The 22,155-nt window shown below is 32.3% G+C and overlaps 1 protein-coding gene across 15 annotated transcripts in view; it reads right to left on the bottom strand.

Moving 5' to 3' along the window:
* Positions 1–2,435: 2,435 nt before the first annotated feature.
* LOC105836218 overlaps positions 2,436–22,155 on the bottom strand; it is a 25,043-nt gene continuing 5,323 nt past the window's right edge. Inside the window, exons 1-18 of one of the 15 annotated variants that reach the window (XM_036292088.1) lie at positions 15,499–17,818; positions 13,591–15,022; positions 11,706–11,801; positions 11,203–11,382; positions 10,693–10,899; positions 10,136–10,395; positions 9,775–9,964; positions 9,423–9,612; positions 8,332–8,426; positions 8,024–8,047; positions 7,727–7,771; positions 7,553–7,619; positions 7,231–7,398; positions 5,648–5,783; positions 5,437–5,544; positions 5,104–5,256; positions 4,865–4,897; positions 2,436–3,832 (exon numbers count right to left, since the gene is read on the bottom strand). In XM_036292088.1, the coding sequence (XP_036147981.1) occupies positions 4,870–4,897; positions 5,104–5,256; positions 5,437–5,544; positions 5,648–5,783; positions 7,231–7,398; positions 7,553–7,619; positions 7,727–7,771; positions 8,024–8,047; positions 8,332–8,426; positions 9,423–9,612; positions 9,775–9,964; positions 10,136–10,395; positions 10,693–10,899; positions 11,203–11,382; positions 11,706–11,801; positions 13,591–14,346 (2,703 nt within the window). In that variant the 5' untranslated portion in view covers positions 14,347–15,022; positions 15,499–17,818 and the 3' untranslated portion in view covers positions 2,436–3,832; positions 4,865–4,869. The other 14 variants (XM_036292078.1, XM_036292084.1, XM_036292085.1 and 11 more) reach the window with 14 other exon arrangements.

The following is a 22,155-nucleotide window of genomic DNA, read 5'->3' as shown; positions in this document are numbered from 1 at the left end:
ATATTTGTATTTAGATATATATCTACATATTACTTGTCCAAATAAAAAATTTTAGTAGACAAATATATAGAGTTATCTCTTCCGTTTTAAATTCAAAAACTTATATTCGCCTGTGGATATGCCAACCCATGCGTGAAACGTGCCTTGTTATAAATCTGCTAACGGTATATTTCACAGCCTGTATATATACAGGAAAAATTAAATTCGAATTCAATGCAATTTATGTTGCATTTTTCGATGTATGCATATGCGTATTGAATTATTATGCGATCGAGACGCATATTTATATAATTATTATTTTCCGTTTAGCACCATTTATTCGCTATTCGCCGAGTACAAAACTCATTCAGTGGGGTTACTAGCAACTTAATTGCAATTTTACGAGATTATCAGCAAAACGACGCTACCTGTACATTCTTTAGAATGTGAATACAAAAATACAATAACAAATTTCTGCTTTTATCGTTAAACATTTTGCCAAAAATTACTATTATTTCTAACATCTCTTTGTATAAACATATCACTGTATATTAACATACTATTAACGTGTTTAAGCTTGATATTGATTTCTGTTTACATTTTGATTGCATTTTGTACTACGATGATGTTTATTATAGCGAAACGTATAAATCTAGGCATATAAAGATATATATGCTTTTCGTGTCTAATTCATTCAAGTTTAATCACGTTTTGCAATTGCATCGACAATTTAAAAAATGCAACAAATGAAAAAAATTGTATCTGTATTATTTGTAACAAATTGCAAATAATGTGTTATTATTATTCATATTTTTAAAAAGTTGGATAGTTTTAGCTTCTTTTATGTGCCAAAATATGAGGAACATATAAGAAAGCTAGTAAAAATATTACTTGTAAAATTTCCGATACCATTGATAGAAGTGCATCATAAACGCTTACTTTTTATGTATTCAAATATCTATTTAGATCTGCAATATATTCACAATTTATCTACGTCGACGTAGATTCGATAGAATTTTCCAAAGATTTGACTTTTATCATCGTGAACGCGGTAACTCAAAAGACGAGGTCATATTGCATTACACTTTATTCTAGTAAAGCGTAAATTGCGTAACACGCGTTTTTACATCAAGGCAAAAGTATACAGGTACACGGTTAAAAAACTTTTGTGTTAAACACAAAAGAGATAATTAAACGAATTTAACAGAGTTAGATGTAATAACCTAATGCATTTTTGCTATTGCTTTCCGCTATCATTATTATAACTAACTTTATTATAAATAACGTTACTCTCATGATTATATTTCTGTTAGAAGGATTATTATCGTAATTAATATTATTTATCGTTAATCATCATTTTATTTGTTTTTTTTACGCCATAATCGACGAATTATACGTCTCACGTGCCACACGTCATGTGATATATCCTGCAATTTATAGTTATTAACAATTTATGCTTGCATAATCATACCTTCAGATATTTCCATCATTAAATTGCATAATTTTTACATTTTTGCTGCTCATACTATATGTATAATTTTATACAATTCATGTTCAAATTTCAGGTAATATTTTTACTATATATATATCATTGTAATATTGTATTGTATCGCGTTCTTGCCTCTTTTCTTTTTAGTTTCTTTTTAGTAAATTTTTGTTTAGTAAAAAGATAATATGACCGATTTTGACGGTCTTTCTCCGATCTTTCTCCGGACGAAATTAGATGCTTCTCGATAATACAAATTACTTGATGATTATTTTGAGACAAGAAAGTTAGGGAATAGACAAAGGAATTAATTTCTAAGTTTTATGCATATTATACGACAGCACATTTTTTAAATTCTGTTTTTGAGATTAGTTTTATTACTATCACGCAGAAAACGCGATAATCATAAATTCAAAACAGTTGATTAATGCCTAGTAGAAATAGTATAATTAACTTTTGCAAAACTTGACACTTGTAAACTCTAAAAGTAAAAAAATTTTAATTTTACAGAATTAATTCTTATCTTAATATTTATAAACTTTACTTACTTTTTTCAGTAATTTAAAATTTGTAAAACGTATCTTAAATTAAATTTAACAAACGTTTGCGTTAAAATCTAATTTTAATTCTGTTGGTGTAATATACAATTGAATTAAACCTTTTCGTAAAACAACTGTACTTGCAGGATATTGACAAATAGTTTATTTATATTAACAAGGGAGATTAAACAACCTAAAAATTTAAATGAAAATTCTGAAAATTTGTGTGCGAGTAGAGTAGTTCTTTTCTAATAAGAAACTATTTTTTCTTTTTGCAAAATTACACTTTAAGAAGGTGACCCAGCGAGAAACGATAATGAATTCGACATCAATTCGACGTTGAATCGACATCGAAATGATGATTTCGATGTTGAATCGATGTCGATTCGATGTACTATTTCTCATTGGAGAAACACACTCTCAAAAAATCGTTTTTTTTTCTTTTCAAGTAAATATCTTTGAAACTATAAAAGATAAAAATAAATTTTTTTGAACAAAAGTCGAATGATTTTCAGAGTACTTTAAAGTTATAAAAAATGGAATAGAGATAATATTTTGTTAATAAAAAAATTAAAAAATTGTTTTTCATAACTTTAAAGTACTCTTTAATCCGTCTTACTTTTATTTTAAAAAAATTTTGTCTATCTTTTATAGTTTCAAAGATTTTGCCTGAAAAGAATAAACCGATTTTTTAAAGAAGTGTTTTACCGCTTTAAAGTGTAATTTTGAAAAAAACTAATTTTGTGTTATGAAAGAACTACTTTACTTGTACATAATTTTTTAGAATTTTTAAAATTTTTTCCAGCTTGCCTAACCTCCATTTTAAGTTATACACGCAGAAAATTTTTCTCGGATAATGTAGAATACTCATAATAAAATTTACTAAAACTGCATCGCACCGGTAGGATATACGCGTATTCAACCGGAAATTAATACATATATGACAGTGGAAAAGTAATAATTTGATCAGATATATTTTGTAACCTAAAGGTAAATAAATTTGCCATACTAACAAGAAAATATGAGAAAAATAAAAAAGTCCTATACTTATAATATGTGTATATTCGAAGTTGTAGCTTGAATTGCGCGTTGCTTCTCAAGACAGTATAAGAAAAAATATAATCTAGAGTGGTACCTACTGTGAACTGTATAAAAATATTTGTTGCGTATCTGGTAATAGTCCTTGTTCTTCATAGAAATGCGATAGTAACCACGAATACGTGGACAGTATATATTCTGCGACGCGGACTGCGCACGTTCGTCAATCTCCGAACCGAGATGTGAATTGCCGAACAATTTTCAAGATAAAAAGCACATCCGACACCTCGGATTTGCATTGCCGAACGCAGTATAATTGAAGTACTCTTGGTATGTTCTTATGATGTAGAACGTTCCTTTTGAAGTTAGTGCGTTCTACATATAGTAAAACATATAGTAAAACGCCATTGAAAAAAAGTCCCATACCTGATGAAAATATTTACTTCTGCGTATAGTTTTATTCTTTGCTCTCTAAATTTCCCATACTTTCTTGAAATCTTTTGCATATTATAAATATATCTTAGCCGTGAAAGATTAATATGGTATGTACTTTATTCGTGTATACTTATATCTTCGAGAAAAATTTTCTGCATGTAGAATTCGTCTTTTTATCTCGAAATAGAAGAAGCTGTAAAAAGCATAAAACTTTAGAAATGGATTATGGACAGTACAATAATCGTTTGCTGTCTTATCTTAAAAAATAAGTCGCATGTCCGAAATGTATTAACGTTATCGCGAACACAGAAGCATAGAAGGCTTTCGTTCGAGTGGTGGAACCTTGATGCACATCCTGAAAATCATAAATATTAACAGGTAAGACTACCCTCTAATTTCTAGATCAAATTAAAAAAATAGTGATAATAACAAAACGTTTAACAATAAGCAAAATAGTATAATTCTGTAACGCTTTATGTTACTTATGACAATTTGTCACATATTTATCTTCAACAGTTTTGTCACTAAAGCAAAACATAATGTTATTATGTAATTCACTGATCTGAATATCGGAAAGCTGACGGCACCACATCCGCCATTTTAGTCGTCTGTTTAGACTTGTGTGCTGTTGTGTACGTAAACCATTATATCGTCTCGTTGTAAATTATTATATAAATATTTAACTTTATTACCCACACACACACACACACACACACACACACACACACACACACACACACACACACACACACACACACACACACAAAACAGCAAAACAGCACGTCACATGTACACAAGGTTTACGTATACAACAACACCAGTCCAAGCAGATAAAATAGCGAACCTTCAATTGACTTCAGCAAAAGTGGTACGTCAGCTATCTCTATTCAGATCAGTGATGTAATCCTATAAATTATTATGGTAACAAATTTTGACAGCAACAATTTAAAAATTGCCGGTATGTTATTCGAAGCTGTGAAGACATTAATTTGTCAACAAATGCGGATTTAGTTATTGTAATTCCAATAGTAATACGTGATACAATTGCCAGCAATAATATATAGACACACTGCTATCTGGGATTACATCCGTACTTAAATATGTATATATGCGTTCATAAATCGTGCTTCATCGATATATATATATATATTATAACATCTCCAAAAGATTAAACTTTTCAATTAGTCTCAGTAATATGCTAGAACAAAAAACCTGGCTAAAGAATATATAAGAACAAGCAGAATTAATGCATTTTCACAAGCGGTTTATTAAACATGTAAAAAATATGTATATACATATATGTATTGTATATCAATCAATCTATAGAGGACAGGCATTTTCTCATGCTCAATATCATTAGCAAATTCACTCATTTCTAGAATCTTACCTATCCTATTCACTCAGTACTGGCAGTAAGGACCTTACGCGAAGAAAGTTGTATTAGGACATGTTTTATAAATAAATTATTAAAATAATAAATGTATATAAACATAATATGTAGCCATAAAATTTGCTCAAAATTTTTTTTGAAATTTTAATGTAACGAGACTCTGTAATTTCCATAATTTAAAAATATGTAGTTCTTTGTTAATATTTAAAATAATTATTAAGTTTTAAATGACTTACAGCTCGATATTCTGAATAGTGGATGTGGGACACATCGTATCGACTTTCACGTGACAATGTTTGTGACACTTCATCTGACAATCTCTACATTCGTAGCCCTGCTTACCGAGCCTTCGTGCAAGAGTCTTTTTACATATCTCGCAAACTGTTCCTCTAGAAACAAAATGAATCAGATTATATTTGATATATCGTTATAGACGTTATTATTTTCTCAAGAAACATTTAAATTCGCTATTGTATAATTTATTGTTGCTTAATAGTAATTACACAGCCAACAATCGTACTAATAATGTTGTCATATCGCATTCTGTGTTGCAAGATAATATTACCCACCCCGCCATATGTTTAGCGATAAATGTATGATCGTTAAATATGTGCAGCTTTGTCCCCTTTTTCCTCCATTTACTTCTCTGTGCGAGGGAAAGTGGTACGAGGTAGTGTCTGAAATAACAGAAATGTGCAAACTAAATAGTAAAAAGAATATAAAAATGTCATTTTTTCCTAATAGTACAGAGAGAAAGAAAAAGAGCAGAGAATGACTTACTTTTTTATACCGTTCTCCAAAGTCTCAAGAACAAGCGTGGAAGCTTCATTAATGTACGTTCTTGTGGATGTTCCGCTTATACCTGAAGCTTCGCTCAAACTCGATCGTCTCGATTGTTCTGGTACCGACAAATGAGCTACAAAGAATAATCAATTTGTATCAGACACATGCTAACGTTCAGATAATGCAGATAACAGAATGAAAAAGTGACTTGAAGCACAAGGATAAATAATGATGTGCTAATAAAAAAATTCACTTTAGTCAGACAACCAATAAAAAAATTGTATTTTATTGTAAGCACCAAACATTTGTAACCTATTATGACGAATTGTAATAATCAATTATCGGAAATAAGTAATAAAATTTTTTCAAATGCAAAATGTTAAATTACTAAATCAGTAAATTAAGATTCAGGAATAAAACAACTTTTCCAAATTTATTAATGTTCATTGTTTATACATATTATGGAATTTGTGAATTTGACTTATTAAAAAGCTAAATTTTTGCACTACATTCTTTCTTGCTATAATACTTACCAAAATTAAATACCATGAAAGTTAGACACACGTGAGCAAGACAGAGTGTGCACAAATGAGTATAATACAATACAATCAAAAAATGAATAAAACTATTAATAAGATATAATTAAATAGTTATCCATAATAGCAATCTCATTGATAGATTACTTTAGAACAGAATTTCAAGTAAATTTTCTTTCAAGTGCACACAATAAATATCAAAGGGTTATTACTCATTCTGTAATTACGGACCAGAGAATGCATCATAATCATGAATTTGATTGGGAAGGATTGATTCGAAATTTTGGATACCGAAAGAAATTTAAACAGAAGATTAATATCAGAAATGTTATACATTAAAAAACAAGATCACGGTCTCAACCTCCAAACGGACACTAACTTATTAAACCAAATATATTTACCCTTTATTAAAAACAAAACTCATAAACAATAACTGTACCAACTTGCTGCTTACGAACTTGACTTGCGACAACAATACGTTTAAGCTAACGAATACACCTCACTCGCATTTTAGACATCACACTGCTTGGATTCGTCTTATACAAAAGCGTTCAGTTCTTCAATATTGCAATAGACATTATTTTTTTTAATTTCATTTTTTTATCAATTGACTACTTTGTTATACACGTTTTAATTTCCTATTATGTATTGAATTTACGCTGATGATAGTATCCCGAGGTGAGTTTTATTGATATATATAGTCAATTTTTAGATGGCTAATTTATTATTATTTTTATATAATTAGTTCCTTCATCCGATCATGAAACTTATAGCTATGTTGATTAAACTTAGCTTTGGATCGCTATAAAAAGTTACTACATTGTTGATTCTTTGCACTGAGGATGGCTCAAAGTGTAGCCGAAACGTTTGTTTAATATAACTTGCTGCGATTAAAGATACTAAAAGTGACTTGTCTTGAAATTTATTTTGTGCACAAACAACCGCGCTGACTTCTTTCGGCCCATTTTTTTCCTCTTGTTTTTTATTATTACAAATATTCAAGTTATAAAAGAAAATGCTAACAAGAAAGTATTGAGTTCTTACCAGATCCAGGATCGCAAGCTCTATCGGCGGATATGGATCTCGAATGAGCATCTTCGTGATTAATCTCTCCCTCAAGGCCCACTGATCTACTTCTCGTTTTGGATCGACTTAGTCGCTTCTTTATAGTACCAAAGAAATCACGTCGTTTTCTTCGTGTTCTTCCTCTTTCTGTGCAAAAGAAATATTGTTTATTACATTTCACAAATTATTGCAAAACGACACAAGACATATTATACGCTCGCAGAGATAAAATATTTCAAAATCAAAACTGTAATTTTCATTAACTGGAATTTCAATCGCTTACCTTCGCAATAAGTCTTACCTTCTGAATTAGAAGAATTGGGCGTGCTTTCTGGTCCCGAGATGGCATTGACATCTTTGGTTCCGTACTGCAAAGAAAACATATTAAAAATTATACAAAATGCAAAATTAATTTCTCATTACTGTCATGAAATTTCATTTATCAAGATAAAAACAGTACTATAAATTAACTTACTTCTGAGGATATCTCTTGCCAATTTCCATTCTCCGTCAGAGCGACCTGTTACATATTAGTAAATACACAGCACTCAACCGGTTAATACTTTCATGAAACAGAAAAAAGATAAGTACTTGATAAAGTTAAAAATTTTAATGCAACTCTGAATGATGTTACTTTATTTTTGCTTCAGCATATCAGATGTCTGTTTTAAGTTGCATCACATTGTGATAGTGAAATTTATTTTTTCTTTGTGTTATAGGTAATTATTTTGTTCACACAAAATGTACACACTTAACATTACGTGTTTCTTACCTTCACAATTTGCCGTTCTGATTGCTGTAAGGTAAATCAAATAAAAATCATGCTTTAGTAGAAATCACAATAATTACAAAAGTTACATTTATCAGAGATAAACAGTAATTTCATTAAAGCTAATAATTTATAAAGAATTATTATTTTATTATTATAGACACAAATAATTTAGCAGACTTTCTCAATAATTAGAAACGTTAAACTTCTACTCGTTTTCATAAAACTTTATCCCTAACTTCTATAGTTATTTCTAATTTTGTCACGTAAATTCTCATGCAAAAGCGCTTTCAATTACTTTATAAGCTTACCCTTTGCTGACTATGTACAATCAAGGTCCCCTTGTTACCATTCGTTTGCCCACTTTTGTATGGTGAATCCCCAACGTTGCCATTTGTCAAGTAATCTGTAAAAGATTTTTCTAAAATAAAATTTAAATTTAAAAAATATCCATTTAATAAAATCTACGCTTCTCTCTCTCTCTCTCTCTCTCTCTCTCTCTCTCTCTCTCTCTCTCTCTCCTCTCCCTCCCTTCCTCCCTCCCTCCCTCTCTCCATCCCCCTCTCTCTTTCTCTATCTCTCTGGTTATCTCTATCTCTATAAAAGCGACTTGATGTCTTTAAATACTAGAACTTTTATATTATCTATTCATAATATAATTTATGCAGAATGCTCCTAATTACTTTCTCTCTCCTTCTGTATTGTATTTATAAATTTGTATAATTTTAATGATAAATTAAACAAATTAATTTTGATTTATATTACTTAATTTATATTTTTAATAAATTAATAGAAAAATTATATTCATCACTAAGATCCGATCCAAAGTCCGTCCGATCCAAGATCCAAAGACCGACCGATCCAAGATCCGTCAGTCAATCTACTTAATCCATTGATATGTTTAAACGTATACCGGTCGGAAGAATTAATATACTAATATTGTTATATGGTTATATTTTTAAATTATTATTTCTTGTCAATAAAAAAGTTATATACGATAGTCGTGAAAATTAAACCTTGAAAAATAACAGAGATAAATCAAAACAATGTATATAAAACTTTGGACAGTCTTAATCAATTTTTAAAAATAAATTATTTTATATTTGCACTTGCATTTCGGTGGTACTTTACCCATGATACTGCGGACGAGAAATAAGAATCTAATTGTTTTCATGCCAATTATACTCAGAGCAAATCAGAGCATCAGTTTCGATGTGCGATGCATAATAATAATTGAAACAAATGCGTCACATACTATGTGGGGTTCAAATCGGTTCTAGTCACGAGAAACATGAGGTTGCCTTCATACGAGGACGGGTCAATAAGTCACTAATATACTACTGAAATCAAAATCAATCGAATGTACACACACATCAACTCCTGATAAGTAATCGGTAATTACCCCCTTCCGACTGTGCGGCAGAGTCGTACAAGATAAGTGTACTGTTACCATTGTTGTAGTTCAGACTATTGCTGCTGATGACATTTGTTTGACTGTAGGTACGGGTAGGCGAGACTGGCTTTATCGTCTCCTTGACTTTATAAGGCTTGGTCCCAATTTGTGGTACCTCCGCACCCTCGATAAACAAAAACTAAAACGCATAAAAGTACAAAAGAACCAATGGACAATCGGCAATTAAGGGAATATTATTTTTAAAATAATTATTAAAATATTCTCCAAAAGAAATATTTTGTAAAGCGAATATCGGCTATTTAACATCTATTAGAACAGAATTTAACAAAAATAATTTTACCTCCACTGTAAGGGTGCCTGTAATATCATCTTCTTCGTATGGCCGTGCCTGAAGAGGTATGATTTGCCGTTGACTCGGATTCGCAAGAAGTTCCTCGACACCTACGATTCCTAGCCCAAGGAATCTTTGACTTTTGTTGATATGATCGAACACCTCTAACAGCACCTCGCTCGTATTATGGCTTACATCGCTGTAAATGTATATCGAAACTTAATCCCTTTTAAAATGTTCTTCCGTAAAAATAAAATGCAAATTAAAGTAACAATAATAGCATTAATAATAATAATAGAACAATAATAATATATTTTATAGAACTTTTATAAAATGTATATAACGCAGAATCAGATTCATGGATAATTACAATAAAAACGCCTCGTCCCATAGCGGATTTTTGGTGTCTTTCTTTATAGAAGTCTGATTTTTTTGCGGCGGTTCGTCCAATTCCACGACGCAGTAAGGTTCCATGGCTCCCTGTTGACCACCGAGGTCGACAGCCCTGACCACCTTCACGAGCAAACGTCTTTCGCCAGGCACATATTGCATCGATACAGGCGAGGGTACGATGTGATGTCCTTGAAGATGCTGATGCGATGGCTGATGTGTCATCGAATTCGAGACGTTCTGTAAACAACATCGTTCCAGAGTGTGCATGCTTACAAGTGTTATACACGTACTTTTAATTTCAGCCTTACTTTCGAGAAAATAGGGAAAAGTAAATCATATGTATGTATATGTCTTTGCGAAATTCTAACGAGTGTTTCAAATGTAATGTAAATTCTTGTGCAAATGATGTGTAATCTTGTTGAAAATGGTAACAATAATTTTATAATTATAAACAAATAAATAAGTAAATACTTTAAAACTATTAAATATTTAATCTTATTAACAGTAACATTTGCTTTAATATGAATAACTTACTACACTGTCGTAATGTGTAGAATATGAAAAGCCTGGCTGAGGAGGTGGCTCTCTCCATAGACGAGGACACGTGGGATATTGAGAAAGATTGAGGTGAACATTGGTACCTCTTAGGGCACCCACTACAATTTCCGTTACCACTTCTTGCAATTGGCTTTCGTCCAGGTCTTTCTTTATTGTGCCTACTGCTGCCAGAGAGATCTTTACCTGTGTAAATAATATTGTTTCATTAAATGTGCTCCGACTTTTCGGTCAGTCACATTCCTATCACATGATTCCTACCACAGTTTTTTTTCTATTACTGTTTGTCAAAAAAGACATTAAAAAATTTATATAAAAAGTACTTTTCTCTCTCTTCTATGTAATTGGCAAAAGATAACGAAAATTATATCATAAATACAATGTATTGTAACAGAACGAGTGACAAACAGTTGTGATCGCACAATGACGGGACAGAAGTTTCCATGTGTTACATCACAGGAAATCCGTTGATAGCAATGTTGCACGCACCTCTGGCCAGCCGTCGCATTTCAGATCGATCAGTAGTTTCTCGGTGATGCAGACGACGTTAAGACGAGCACGAAAACGATTGACATTGACCCGATAGTGATTAATCTCTACCTTATCCCCTCGTTGCCGAAATGCCTTCAGCTGCAAAGCTGGAGTAGCCTCGCAGTCACATGTAACGGTCTAAAGACGATTATTTCTTATAAGATGATTAATCTCTAATTATATATCTAATATCTTAAATTATTGACTATTGACTATAATCTAAAACGCTTTAGAAAATAAAAGTATAAAAATAATGATATACGATTAAACTAATATTCTTTATATTATGGCTTTTATAATTCAATTCAGATTAGATTTTTGAGACATTGAAAACGATCTTGTCAAGATTTAAAAGATTCTAGAAAGAGAAATTGATAAAACCAAAAGAAAATTGATATTTTTACAATATTCCCAGTTATTAGCAAAAGGCTAATGAGAACAAGAGCGAGACATTTACGTACCACATCATCTTTCGAATCGCATTCACAGAAGATATTTGACAAGGTTGGAGGATGAGTCTCTGGAAGTACGCGAACAAATTCAACGCCAACTCCGTGCTGAAACATATAAATGTCTAATTGCGATCATACACACCAGCCGACGAAATATATAATTTTAAAAATATCTGCGTTGTACACATTCCTTTATGATAAATGTGATAATTATCTCATTGCTGTTTTTATCCGGCACGCAATCGTGCGATGCCACTTTGCATATTCAGAATAACAGTTAGGAATGATCGTCGTATTATTTGTACAAAACGGCATACTGTTTATTCTGAATCAAATAATAAATCTTAGACAGACAGACATGCGCGCGCGCACGCGAACATACACACACACACACACACACACTCAATTATTACACATTCAATTATTATCGATTAAATTAAATACATTTCTCTCCTTAACTTCAGAATAGAAAATTCTCCTCTAGAGAAATTAATTCAATTTGTACCGAATGTAATTGTCATCGTCTTTATTAAAATTATATTATCCATTACTTTTGTCATAATGGTTAAGTAATTTTTAATTCTTTTTTCTTAAAGCATAACCTTTGATGTTATAATTTGAAAAATTCCAAGTTACGTTGCAAGTTAGTGGTTACGCATAATGAATGTTAATTAAGCAAACCTAGGATTGTTTTCGACTCACAAAGAAGTTTGAGCTATTCCAGCGAAATGATGCCATCGGCTACACGTGACAAGGACAGCGCCGAACCGTAACGCCTTTTTATATACTAATGACCTTTGATATAATGTACCTTGACCCATGTAGATAATCATAAATTATTCGTCGATGCCTCCATAAGAAAGAAAGAGAATTACGCGCAATTGATTGTAACGCAAAATATTAATATTGTAAATAATATTTTACTGTATTTATTGCCAAGACACAATCATTAGTACATAGAATTTTTTAGTCCATATTACTAAAATTTTTAATTACTTTTGGTTTGTTATGCATTTAATTTGTTAATTTAATGCCGATAATAAATATTAATGTTGGAAAAACCGTTGCTCTTAAAATAATGGATTCTTATAATATTTATTCATAATTATTCACAAGATGAATAGACGATATGATAATTTAATAACGCAGATGAGATAATTGACAATCTGCCAAATTTTCACGGCTTCCCATAATTTCAAGCAAGCAACTATTAATAATAAAATCTTTTGATAAAGTACGTTAGATCCACTAAGTAAGATGATCAAGTTAATCTAATTGACAATATCTATTATCAAATGTGAAATTCAACACGGTTTTGCTGAAGATGTACCACGTGTGCTTACAATTAAAGAGAGACTGAAAACATAGAAAACGAACTCTTCACTTTATTTTAACTTATATTTAACAATGGGAAAAGATATTAAGCTCGATTCACTCACAAAGGTACAATCTACTCGAAGTCATCTTATACGTACACAAGCATAAGTGTGTCCCTTCTCTTTTCATCCACGCCTCGAGAAGAGTTCACCTCGAAACGCTCGCCTTATCGAGCGTGATGAACCGAGCGTATAAAGTTCCATGGACAGCGCAAAGTTGTCATGTAAACTTTACGTTTTTAATGAAAAAAAAACATATTCCATAGAACTAGAAATGAGTATAAGCATTTGTAATAAAAGCACCACACAGCTCTCGCTCTCTCTCTCTCTCTCTCTCTCTCTCTCTCTCTCTCTCTCTGTAATTAAAAATTAAAAATGTTTTAAATTTAAGGTCTTGAATAATTGATGGCTAATGTTGGCTAGTTTTGAAATCAAACTCTAAAAAATGTGATGAGCAAAAGAGCTCAAGTTGCTTAAAACGATAACAATTTTGACCCCTTTGATCGTCATCCCCTCACCTCGTCGGTGGAGCCGGCAGTGAAGTCGTTAAGGGAAGCCACCCAAGTGGCTAAGAGTTCGTTAAGAATAACGAGGTCGTGGTGAAGCCACACGATCAGTTCGTTGACCCAGCGTACAGCCTCCGCATTCGCGCCAGTCGCGGTCGGAAGATGCAGTGCCCTGGAACTTCGAGACGGGCTGATGAGAGCACCAGAGGTCTTTCGGGTCAAACGTTTCCTAATCGGCGGTGTGGGTGGTACGTAGCCTCCCGGCGACGGTGATCTCACACCTGCTATCGCACCGATACCACCACCGCTAGCAGCAGCAGCAGCAGCAGCAGCACCAACGGTACCACCGCCACCTGCGGCACTACCGGTACCAGTTCTCGTGAGCAATGACGAGGATGTAGAAGACGGTGACACCGATTTCGACTTGTCGAATAGTTTTCCAACAATGCTACCACTGGTCACGGCACTCGTAACTTCGTCGTGACGAGTATGGCCATCCTTGCTAAACTGCGACGATGAAGTGACGGTGGCAGTGGTGGTGGGAACGGTGGTGAACTCGTTCAGCACAAAACGATTGTATACGAATTTGCCGACGCACAACACTACCAAACCGAATAACATCCAACCAAATATCAGCATCGACAGCGTATCCATGGTCGTTTCACCAGTCGAGTCGAAACTACATATCAGATCGTCCACCCGCTCGGCCAAGTCGGCCATATTGCCCCATCGTTCTGCCAACCAAGTCCAATTGGATTCCAAAAACATTCTTTTCTATTTTCACCCGCGAGCAACCGTGGCCCCACCACCACTCTATACTTGGCTATTAATACGCCGTACATACACCCTGGGCTCCTCCGGCCATGCTACACGGCACTGTCGCCGACAGTCGCGGTGATGCTCCTCCACGTCGTCTACTCGCGTCTACTCGTGTCTACTCAGCTTTGCATGTATTCGCTTTTGCTTCGGGAACCTTTGCAATCTACTATCAAATGTAACCATCGGTTTCGAAATCACGAGCTTTCTTCGTCGTCATTTCTTTCCACGTTTGGCAGGTCCAACCATTTACTTATAAGCGCAGGGATTGTCGGCCTTTGAGTCCCTGAATCCAATTCGATCTCTAACTATCCGATTGAGACCAAAGTTGTAAGTTTTCAAAGATTCAACTTGAAAACTGCCGCACACTTTTTCCAAGATCTCTCGCCATCGAATTTGATAATCCTTTATTGATATTAATGAAACGATAGTATTTTCCAAATGCTACACCTGTCTGTGTAATGTATATACTTTGAAAGATCAGAAAGGCAGCTAGATCAATAGCTATAATGCATTTTTGTGATGATATCACCTTTTAGTTGCACTGAGATTAATTAATAGAATACGTGTTGTGTAAGAGTATCAAGTATCTTCCTCTTTTCATATTCCTTCTCGAGACGAGAATAAGCTGCAAGAAAAGACATTCGATATATTATATAGATTAAATCTCGGTAGATTACGTATAGTAGATTGTAAAATATAAACTTGATATTCGGCATCGATAATTTGATAGATGTAGTTGACACATCTATGAACAATACAAGCTTTCGCTATCGGCGAATTCAGCTTTATTTACAAGAATACATTTATTTAAAAATAATTTTATTTGTAGAGGGGTAAAAGTTTGCTTCTGAAATCAAATTTGCTTTCTCATTGTCAGATTGAAAATTATTCTTTAAAAATTATTAGTATTTTAATTTTTTCTCAATTTTTTTATTTTTACCTCTTATATATCTTACATTAATATCCAAATATCTTTATAAATATTTTAATTTTTTAATTTTGCAGAAAACGTGTATTGTTATTTAACTTTCAAAACATAAATAACGTAAATATGTTTGATACTTTAAAAATAAAAAGTTTAAAGAATGAAAGTTTCATTACAATCATATTGTGTTTTCACCGCGTTAATCTAAACAAATATTTTTAACGGACTATCGTTGTATCGTTTGGTGGTTAAGCGATAACAGATAAGTGGCAAGTGGACGCAGCAGCGAGAATTATTCATCAACAACCTTGACAATGTCTTATCACTTGACTGTCATAATTTTCCTTCACTCGAAAGATAGATTGAAAGATGCGCGGTATCACACATGAATAGAAAAATATTATTGATCGTATATCCAAAGTGAAGCAGAAACTTTTTTTTTGTTGTTACACTGCGAGAGATTCAAATCTTAATCTCGAATCATCAATAGCCGGGATCAATGGGACAGGTCAGCCATGAAGAGGGCAATGAGAGTTACATTTGCCGTTGCACTTTCGAAAATAAACGAGTAAAAAACCAAAATGATGAAAAACTTAAAGGAAAAAAATCTCTCTTTCCAATTTTCTTGCTTCCCCGCCCCCCTCTCTTTCCCGATCTTTATAAAACATTCTTATTCTTAAACACACAAACGTCGTTTTGTGAATAATATTTAAAAAAGAAAATAGATATAGAATAAGATAAAACAAAAAAGAGACTAATTTATTTTTACATATATATTTATATAAATAAAAAGCTATTCAAGATTCATTATTGAAAAATCAAATTTATTTAATATGAAAATGTATATTGAGAGCAATTGACTCTTTCGATTTCTATCTCCATCTTTTCGCTTAATGTTTTTATAGTGCTGGTTTTGTAGTTGGAAAAGATTGTCAAATGACCGACACATTCACCATTCGATAAACCTTAAAATCGATGTCTCGAAACCGAATGAATGTCCTACTCCTGCAGGTGCCGTAACCACTTTCGCTTTACCGTTTGCAGCGCATGAAAAGTATGCGCATTCGATTTCTGTCGTGGTCATTGCGTATATACTCAGGTACGCGCGACACATTTGCTCTGTCTCATTTATCTGTCTTCGTATTCGTCAGCTTAATGATATCTATTTATATTACTATATCTCATTCTACTTAAACAATCTTAGTGATAAATTTGTGACGCTTGTGAATCAATCAAGATATCTTATTCTCGATTAGAGAAAGTCAATGCTCTGAGAAGAGCATACTCTATTTTTGGGGATAAAAACTGCGAATAAACACATTCGTTTACTTTCTAAAAAATCGTCAAAAAAAATTGAATCAATCGGGAATATATGTATTTTTTAAATTCTAATTAATGAAGTACTCTGCTTTTCGGGACAAATAACAATAAATATTATACGAGTATTATATATATTATATATTATATATATTATAAATATTATTTTAGCTGTATTATTGTGGAAAAATAAAGTATCCTGATTCTTTTGGTAAATTGAAGTTTTCGAGACGAGGTTTATTGATTTAATCACGACCCGATTACGCGACGATTGACCAATCTTAAGGAAGAATCCAGAAAAATCTAGAGAGACCAAAATAATTTTCATGCTTATTGAACAATTTTTTATTGGTAAAACCGTACGTTACCAATCATGAATCATATATGCATACACTTGTACACGCACGCTTCTATCATATCGTAAACAGCTCCAAATATAAAATAATCCTGGATATTGATTAATCTGAGCAAGGTAACTTTACTACGTTAACAAAGGGAGATTCCTTCTATTCCTTAAGCATTCGACGTTATGTTAATTATCATTATGTTAATTAATTGCTTTAAGAGATAATTGAACATTGGAGGATAATTTGGATCATGAAAGAATTCGTACGAGAACGTCAAATTAATAGTGTCACTCTGAAATGTAAATTTTCTGATAAAATTGCCTTTTAAAACGTAGTCCAAGTAATAAGATTTTTTTACGATAAAAAAGCATACTTAATTTCTTTTAACGAAAAACCTCAATTTGGAAAAACAAAATTTTTTCGAACGCTTAAAATTGAAATGTGTTTTAAAGCCTATGGTATTTCAGCGCATTGCGTCTCATTGGATGCATCCAAAATGCCGGATCTAAATAAATAATTAAATACCAGAAACAGCAAACAATTTAGAAAACGAAAAAAAACTTAATATACAACAATATTGTTTGGGATGACATCTTTCACTATATCTTTTATCGCTAGTCGAATTATTCCGCATATCGCATAATTTGAAATACAATCACACTTTTCCGAATTTAACGTAGATTATTAATAGGAATAATTAATTAACAATCAATCACACTATTGATCGCACAAACACGCGATACATTCAACACACGGGCGCGGCTCATTCACATTTTGCACTTTGCTTCACTACAGAATGATAACGACAACAATGATGAGTGTGACGACAACGATGACGCCTACCTCCTCGCGGAAAATGGACGCCTCGCGCATCGTTCGACGCCGGCGTCGCAGCGGCAGTCCGCGGCAGTCTGACTTTCGATTAATCAACCGATCCCGTCGCGCTTCTCCTCGACAATCACTCGTTCGGTCGAGTCGGAGGGGCAACCCCCGCCAAAATCCAATGTCTACGTTGAGGTTCGAGCTTCGAACATCCCTTCAATCTCGCATATCTCTTTTCCCTATATATATATATATATATATATATATATATATATACTTCCATACCATAGATTAAAATAAGAATTTTGTTAAAATATTCTTTACAACTCAAAAATTATGAAAACGTTCCATTGTACTTAACCAATTTCGAATCGGCTTTTTGCCAATGTAACATTTCCTTTTCGATATTTGGAGATCTTTCATTAGACTCACATTAATTAATACCGTCACGTTTTATTACACTACTAAAAATGAGTCAATTTGTTTACGAATCCTTAATATCTTTAAAAATTTTTAAACTATATTATTCACTTATTTACATCCGAGCTTTAAACTATACAAATTAAAAATTGTTTTAATTGTGAAATAATTGTATCCAATATATTCAGATATTTATACGTTTGCACAATCTATTCATGAGCACTCTCACAAATTGAACTTATCAACCGCTAATATATTAAAACAAAAAAAAATCTAAATAGTTTCTTTTTCTTTTTAATCTGATGGTGCTTTCACCTTTCTATATTTTTAGTCTGAAAACTCTAGTTTCTGATTCGTCTTATATGCCACTAGCTGTGGTTATACGGCGGTCTTATATCGATCCGCTGCGCAGCACCACCTCGGTCGACCTCACGACGAATCATCCTCTATGCTCTATTTTGACACGCAGAATAAAATTCATTCTTATAAGCTACACTATTGCCCGTATTCATAGTCAAATCTTATATTTAAGGCCTCCTTAAGTTTATCTTTATAGATGCTCTACGGATCATTGGCTACAAAATATCTAAAGATGAATTTAAGGAGGCCTTAAGTATAAGGCCTGACTATGAATACGGGCATATATTACGTTTTTCAGTCAAAATAAAATTACACATATCCTCATGTAGGCGAGACATGTAATGTACACAGAATAAAAGATAGTAACACACACGTGAAATTGTAAACAATTATGCAACCATTATTGCATCTGTGGTATATACAAGACATATTTTCAATGATAATGCAAAGTTAGATCTTAGCTTATTTTTGGATCATTCAGTTTTTTATCATACTAGAACATTACAGGCGCGCGCTACGCGCGCGCTATTTGACTTTTCACTTTAAAAATAATAATAATTGCAATTTGATTTTCTCTATCTTTCGTTTACATTAATCAAACGTCTTCTGCAATTTTGAATAAAAAAATGTAAAGTTAAATTATACATACATACATACATACATACATACATACCTACATACCTATCTACATACATACATACCAACATACATACCTACTTGCATACTTACTGCTATCTAGCTACCTAGCTACCTAGCTACATATTTATCTAGTTACGCTCGCTCGTTTGCTCCCTCCCTCCGTCCCTTTTTCACTCACTCACTTACTCACTCACTCACTCACTCACTCACTCACTCACTCACTCACTCACTCACTCACTCACTCACTCACTCACTCACTCACTCACTCACTCACTCACTCACTCACGCACATACCCCATCGAAGTTGCTAACCCATGTGCACATTGCAAACAAAGTAAAGTTCACATGTGTTTGCAGGTTTCTAATACAATGTATGGTAATGGTATTAACACTTATTCATTTTACAAGTACACCCATAAAAAATGTAAACAAAGACATTGCTTCGCTGTGGTCACACACAAACACACACACATTTAAATTTTTGTCTACAAATTATGGATTTCCTACTTTCCGACATTAAAAAAAAATTTTTTTGAGTCGCCAAAAATCCTTCTTGCATGTTTTTTTTACTAAAAGAAATTTCCAAAATTTGAACTAAATTGGAGATTGGTCGTTTTCGGAAGCCAAATATTTTGTACATATTTTTATGTCCGAGTTTGTCAGGTATAAAAAAAATTATGATAAACATTTATGAAAATATTTAAAATAAATATTTATACCATTATTATCAAAGAATATAAAAAATATTTCAAGTTTATATACCACTAGACACCACAAACGCGCGCTTCGCGCACGCTACTTAATTTTTTATTTTTTACCTTTTAAAAATAAATTACAACAATAAATGTATAGATAATATTTATACAAATTTGACAACTGTCAAAATTCAATTGCAATTACAGCTACTCTTGCAACACGAAGTAAGCGCAGCGAGAGAACCAATCGGTATCGCGGAAAAGCGACAACAATAAACTTCGAGAAATGCGAGCAATCGACTTTACATGCCTTTATTTAGATAGGAACATTACGTCATGACATAACGTTCACAACTTATTGCGAGAACTTATTACGATGATTTCCTTGCAAATACACATGGATATTATCATTTGTTGTCGCAATAACATTTTAAAAAATTACAAATTAAATTAATAATTTTGAAAATAAGTAATAAAACTTTTTCTGAAAATCAATAGGAATTTTTCAATTCAAGGGATAATACAATCCGGAAAAATGTTAGGAAAAATAATCTTCTTTAATATAAAAAAAATTAAAGAGTTTATATTCTTCGCTCATTAAATTTTATAATTTTTTCTTTGTGGTAAATTTATCTCGAGAGTTAAATTTGATCGTAATTACTAATACGGTTGTTAGATGCTAGTTACCACATGTGTCATAACATAAATCACGATAAATTATGCCAATGTAGATTCCATGATCGATAATTGATGATCAATAATACACGTGTAAGCACGCACGTGTTCGAGATTGAATCAGCATAATGCCGATGATGCAATGAAGGGAATTTCGATCATCGTCATAAATAGTTATGATTATAACATATAGATATTGAATTTAGATTTACTCTCTAAATTTCCTAGAGTAAAACATTACTCTAAAAGAGTGAAAATTGAACTTGTGCAATGTTCGAGTGATTTGTCACTCTAATTAGAGTAAAAATTCACTCTTATAGAGTGCATCTTCACTCTAATTAGAGTGACAAATCACTCGAACATTGCACAAGTTCAATTTTCACTCTTTTAGAGTAATGTTTCACTCTAGGAAATTTAGAGAGTAGTAATCTTAAATGACATTAGCGGAAACTCAACTATAATCCCGATTATAATTGAAAATTGATTAGTTTAATAAAACAAAAATATTATGCTGCCACAATTTAATCGATTTGAATCAGATAAGTGATTAATTGTACATTTTATCTTACGATATGCTCTAAGCTTTCATAAAATTTTTTTCAGTCTCAAATATAATTATTTAAAATTTAAACTTGTGCTTTATGTTATCTCTATTTTGTTAATATATCCCTATTATATTATTATATTTATTTATGTCAAATCATGCTTATGTTATCATTCTTAAAATTTTTTTAACAAAAAAATAAAGATTTGTTTCAGTTATAGATAGTGCATAAATGCGATGACGTCCATCTAAAAATAGCTCCAAGAAATATTTTACTCACACGATACACACGTGTAAAAATACCGAAACTCGAAATCTATCAGCTTCTATAATTCTAAAAGGAAAAAAGTTACATTTATGTTATATTTGATAATTTATCGTAATATTTGTAATTTCTTTGACTATTCATCGCACGATAAAAAATTTAATTGTATATAAAACAAAAGAGATTTGTACAGCGTATACTCTTTTTATTGTTTTGTCATTTCATTTACATACAAATATTTTCAAGATACGTCTTACGAAACGAAGTAGTAGCCATATTCGGTGCTCGCTGTAGTTCGCGCTTTCGTTACAATTAAATGAACGTATCTTTCAATACAAATATTTTTTGCTTTCTTTTCATTCATTTAAAATATTACATTAACTTCGCGACGTCCTTGAGCTCATCTTGTCCACTTTCAGAAAAGTAAATCGTTCGCAACTCTTTCGATGCTTACGCATTACAGCTCATGATTTAGCTTTTGCAGAAATCAATGTTTGTGAAAAATAAATTATTCACACAAACAAAAGATAAAAGTGTGCATCATGAAACTGAATAGAATACTGCCACCAGCTTCCTCAGCACCGAATAAGATCGATGTGGTCGTTATGTATTGTAGATGATCAACAACAATTAGCAAGTACAAATAGTATTCGTACATTCTTCTTCGCGTTAAAAGAATTTAAAAAGGTGTTTGTGAAAAACGCGCTGATTATACAACGATGAGCTGTATCTCTCGTCTGTATCCCCCT

Source organism: Monomorium pharaonis, chromosome 9 (assembly GCF_013373865.1).
Source record: "Monomorium pharaonis isolate MP-MQ-018 chromosome 9, ASM1337386v2, whole genome shotgun sequence".
Classification (NCBI taxonomy): domain Eukaryota; kingdom Metazoa; phylum Arthropoda; class Insecta; order Hymenoptera; family Formicidae; genus Monomorium; species Monomorium pharaonis.
This window is presented reverse-complemented; position numbering and strand designations above follow the sequence as displayed.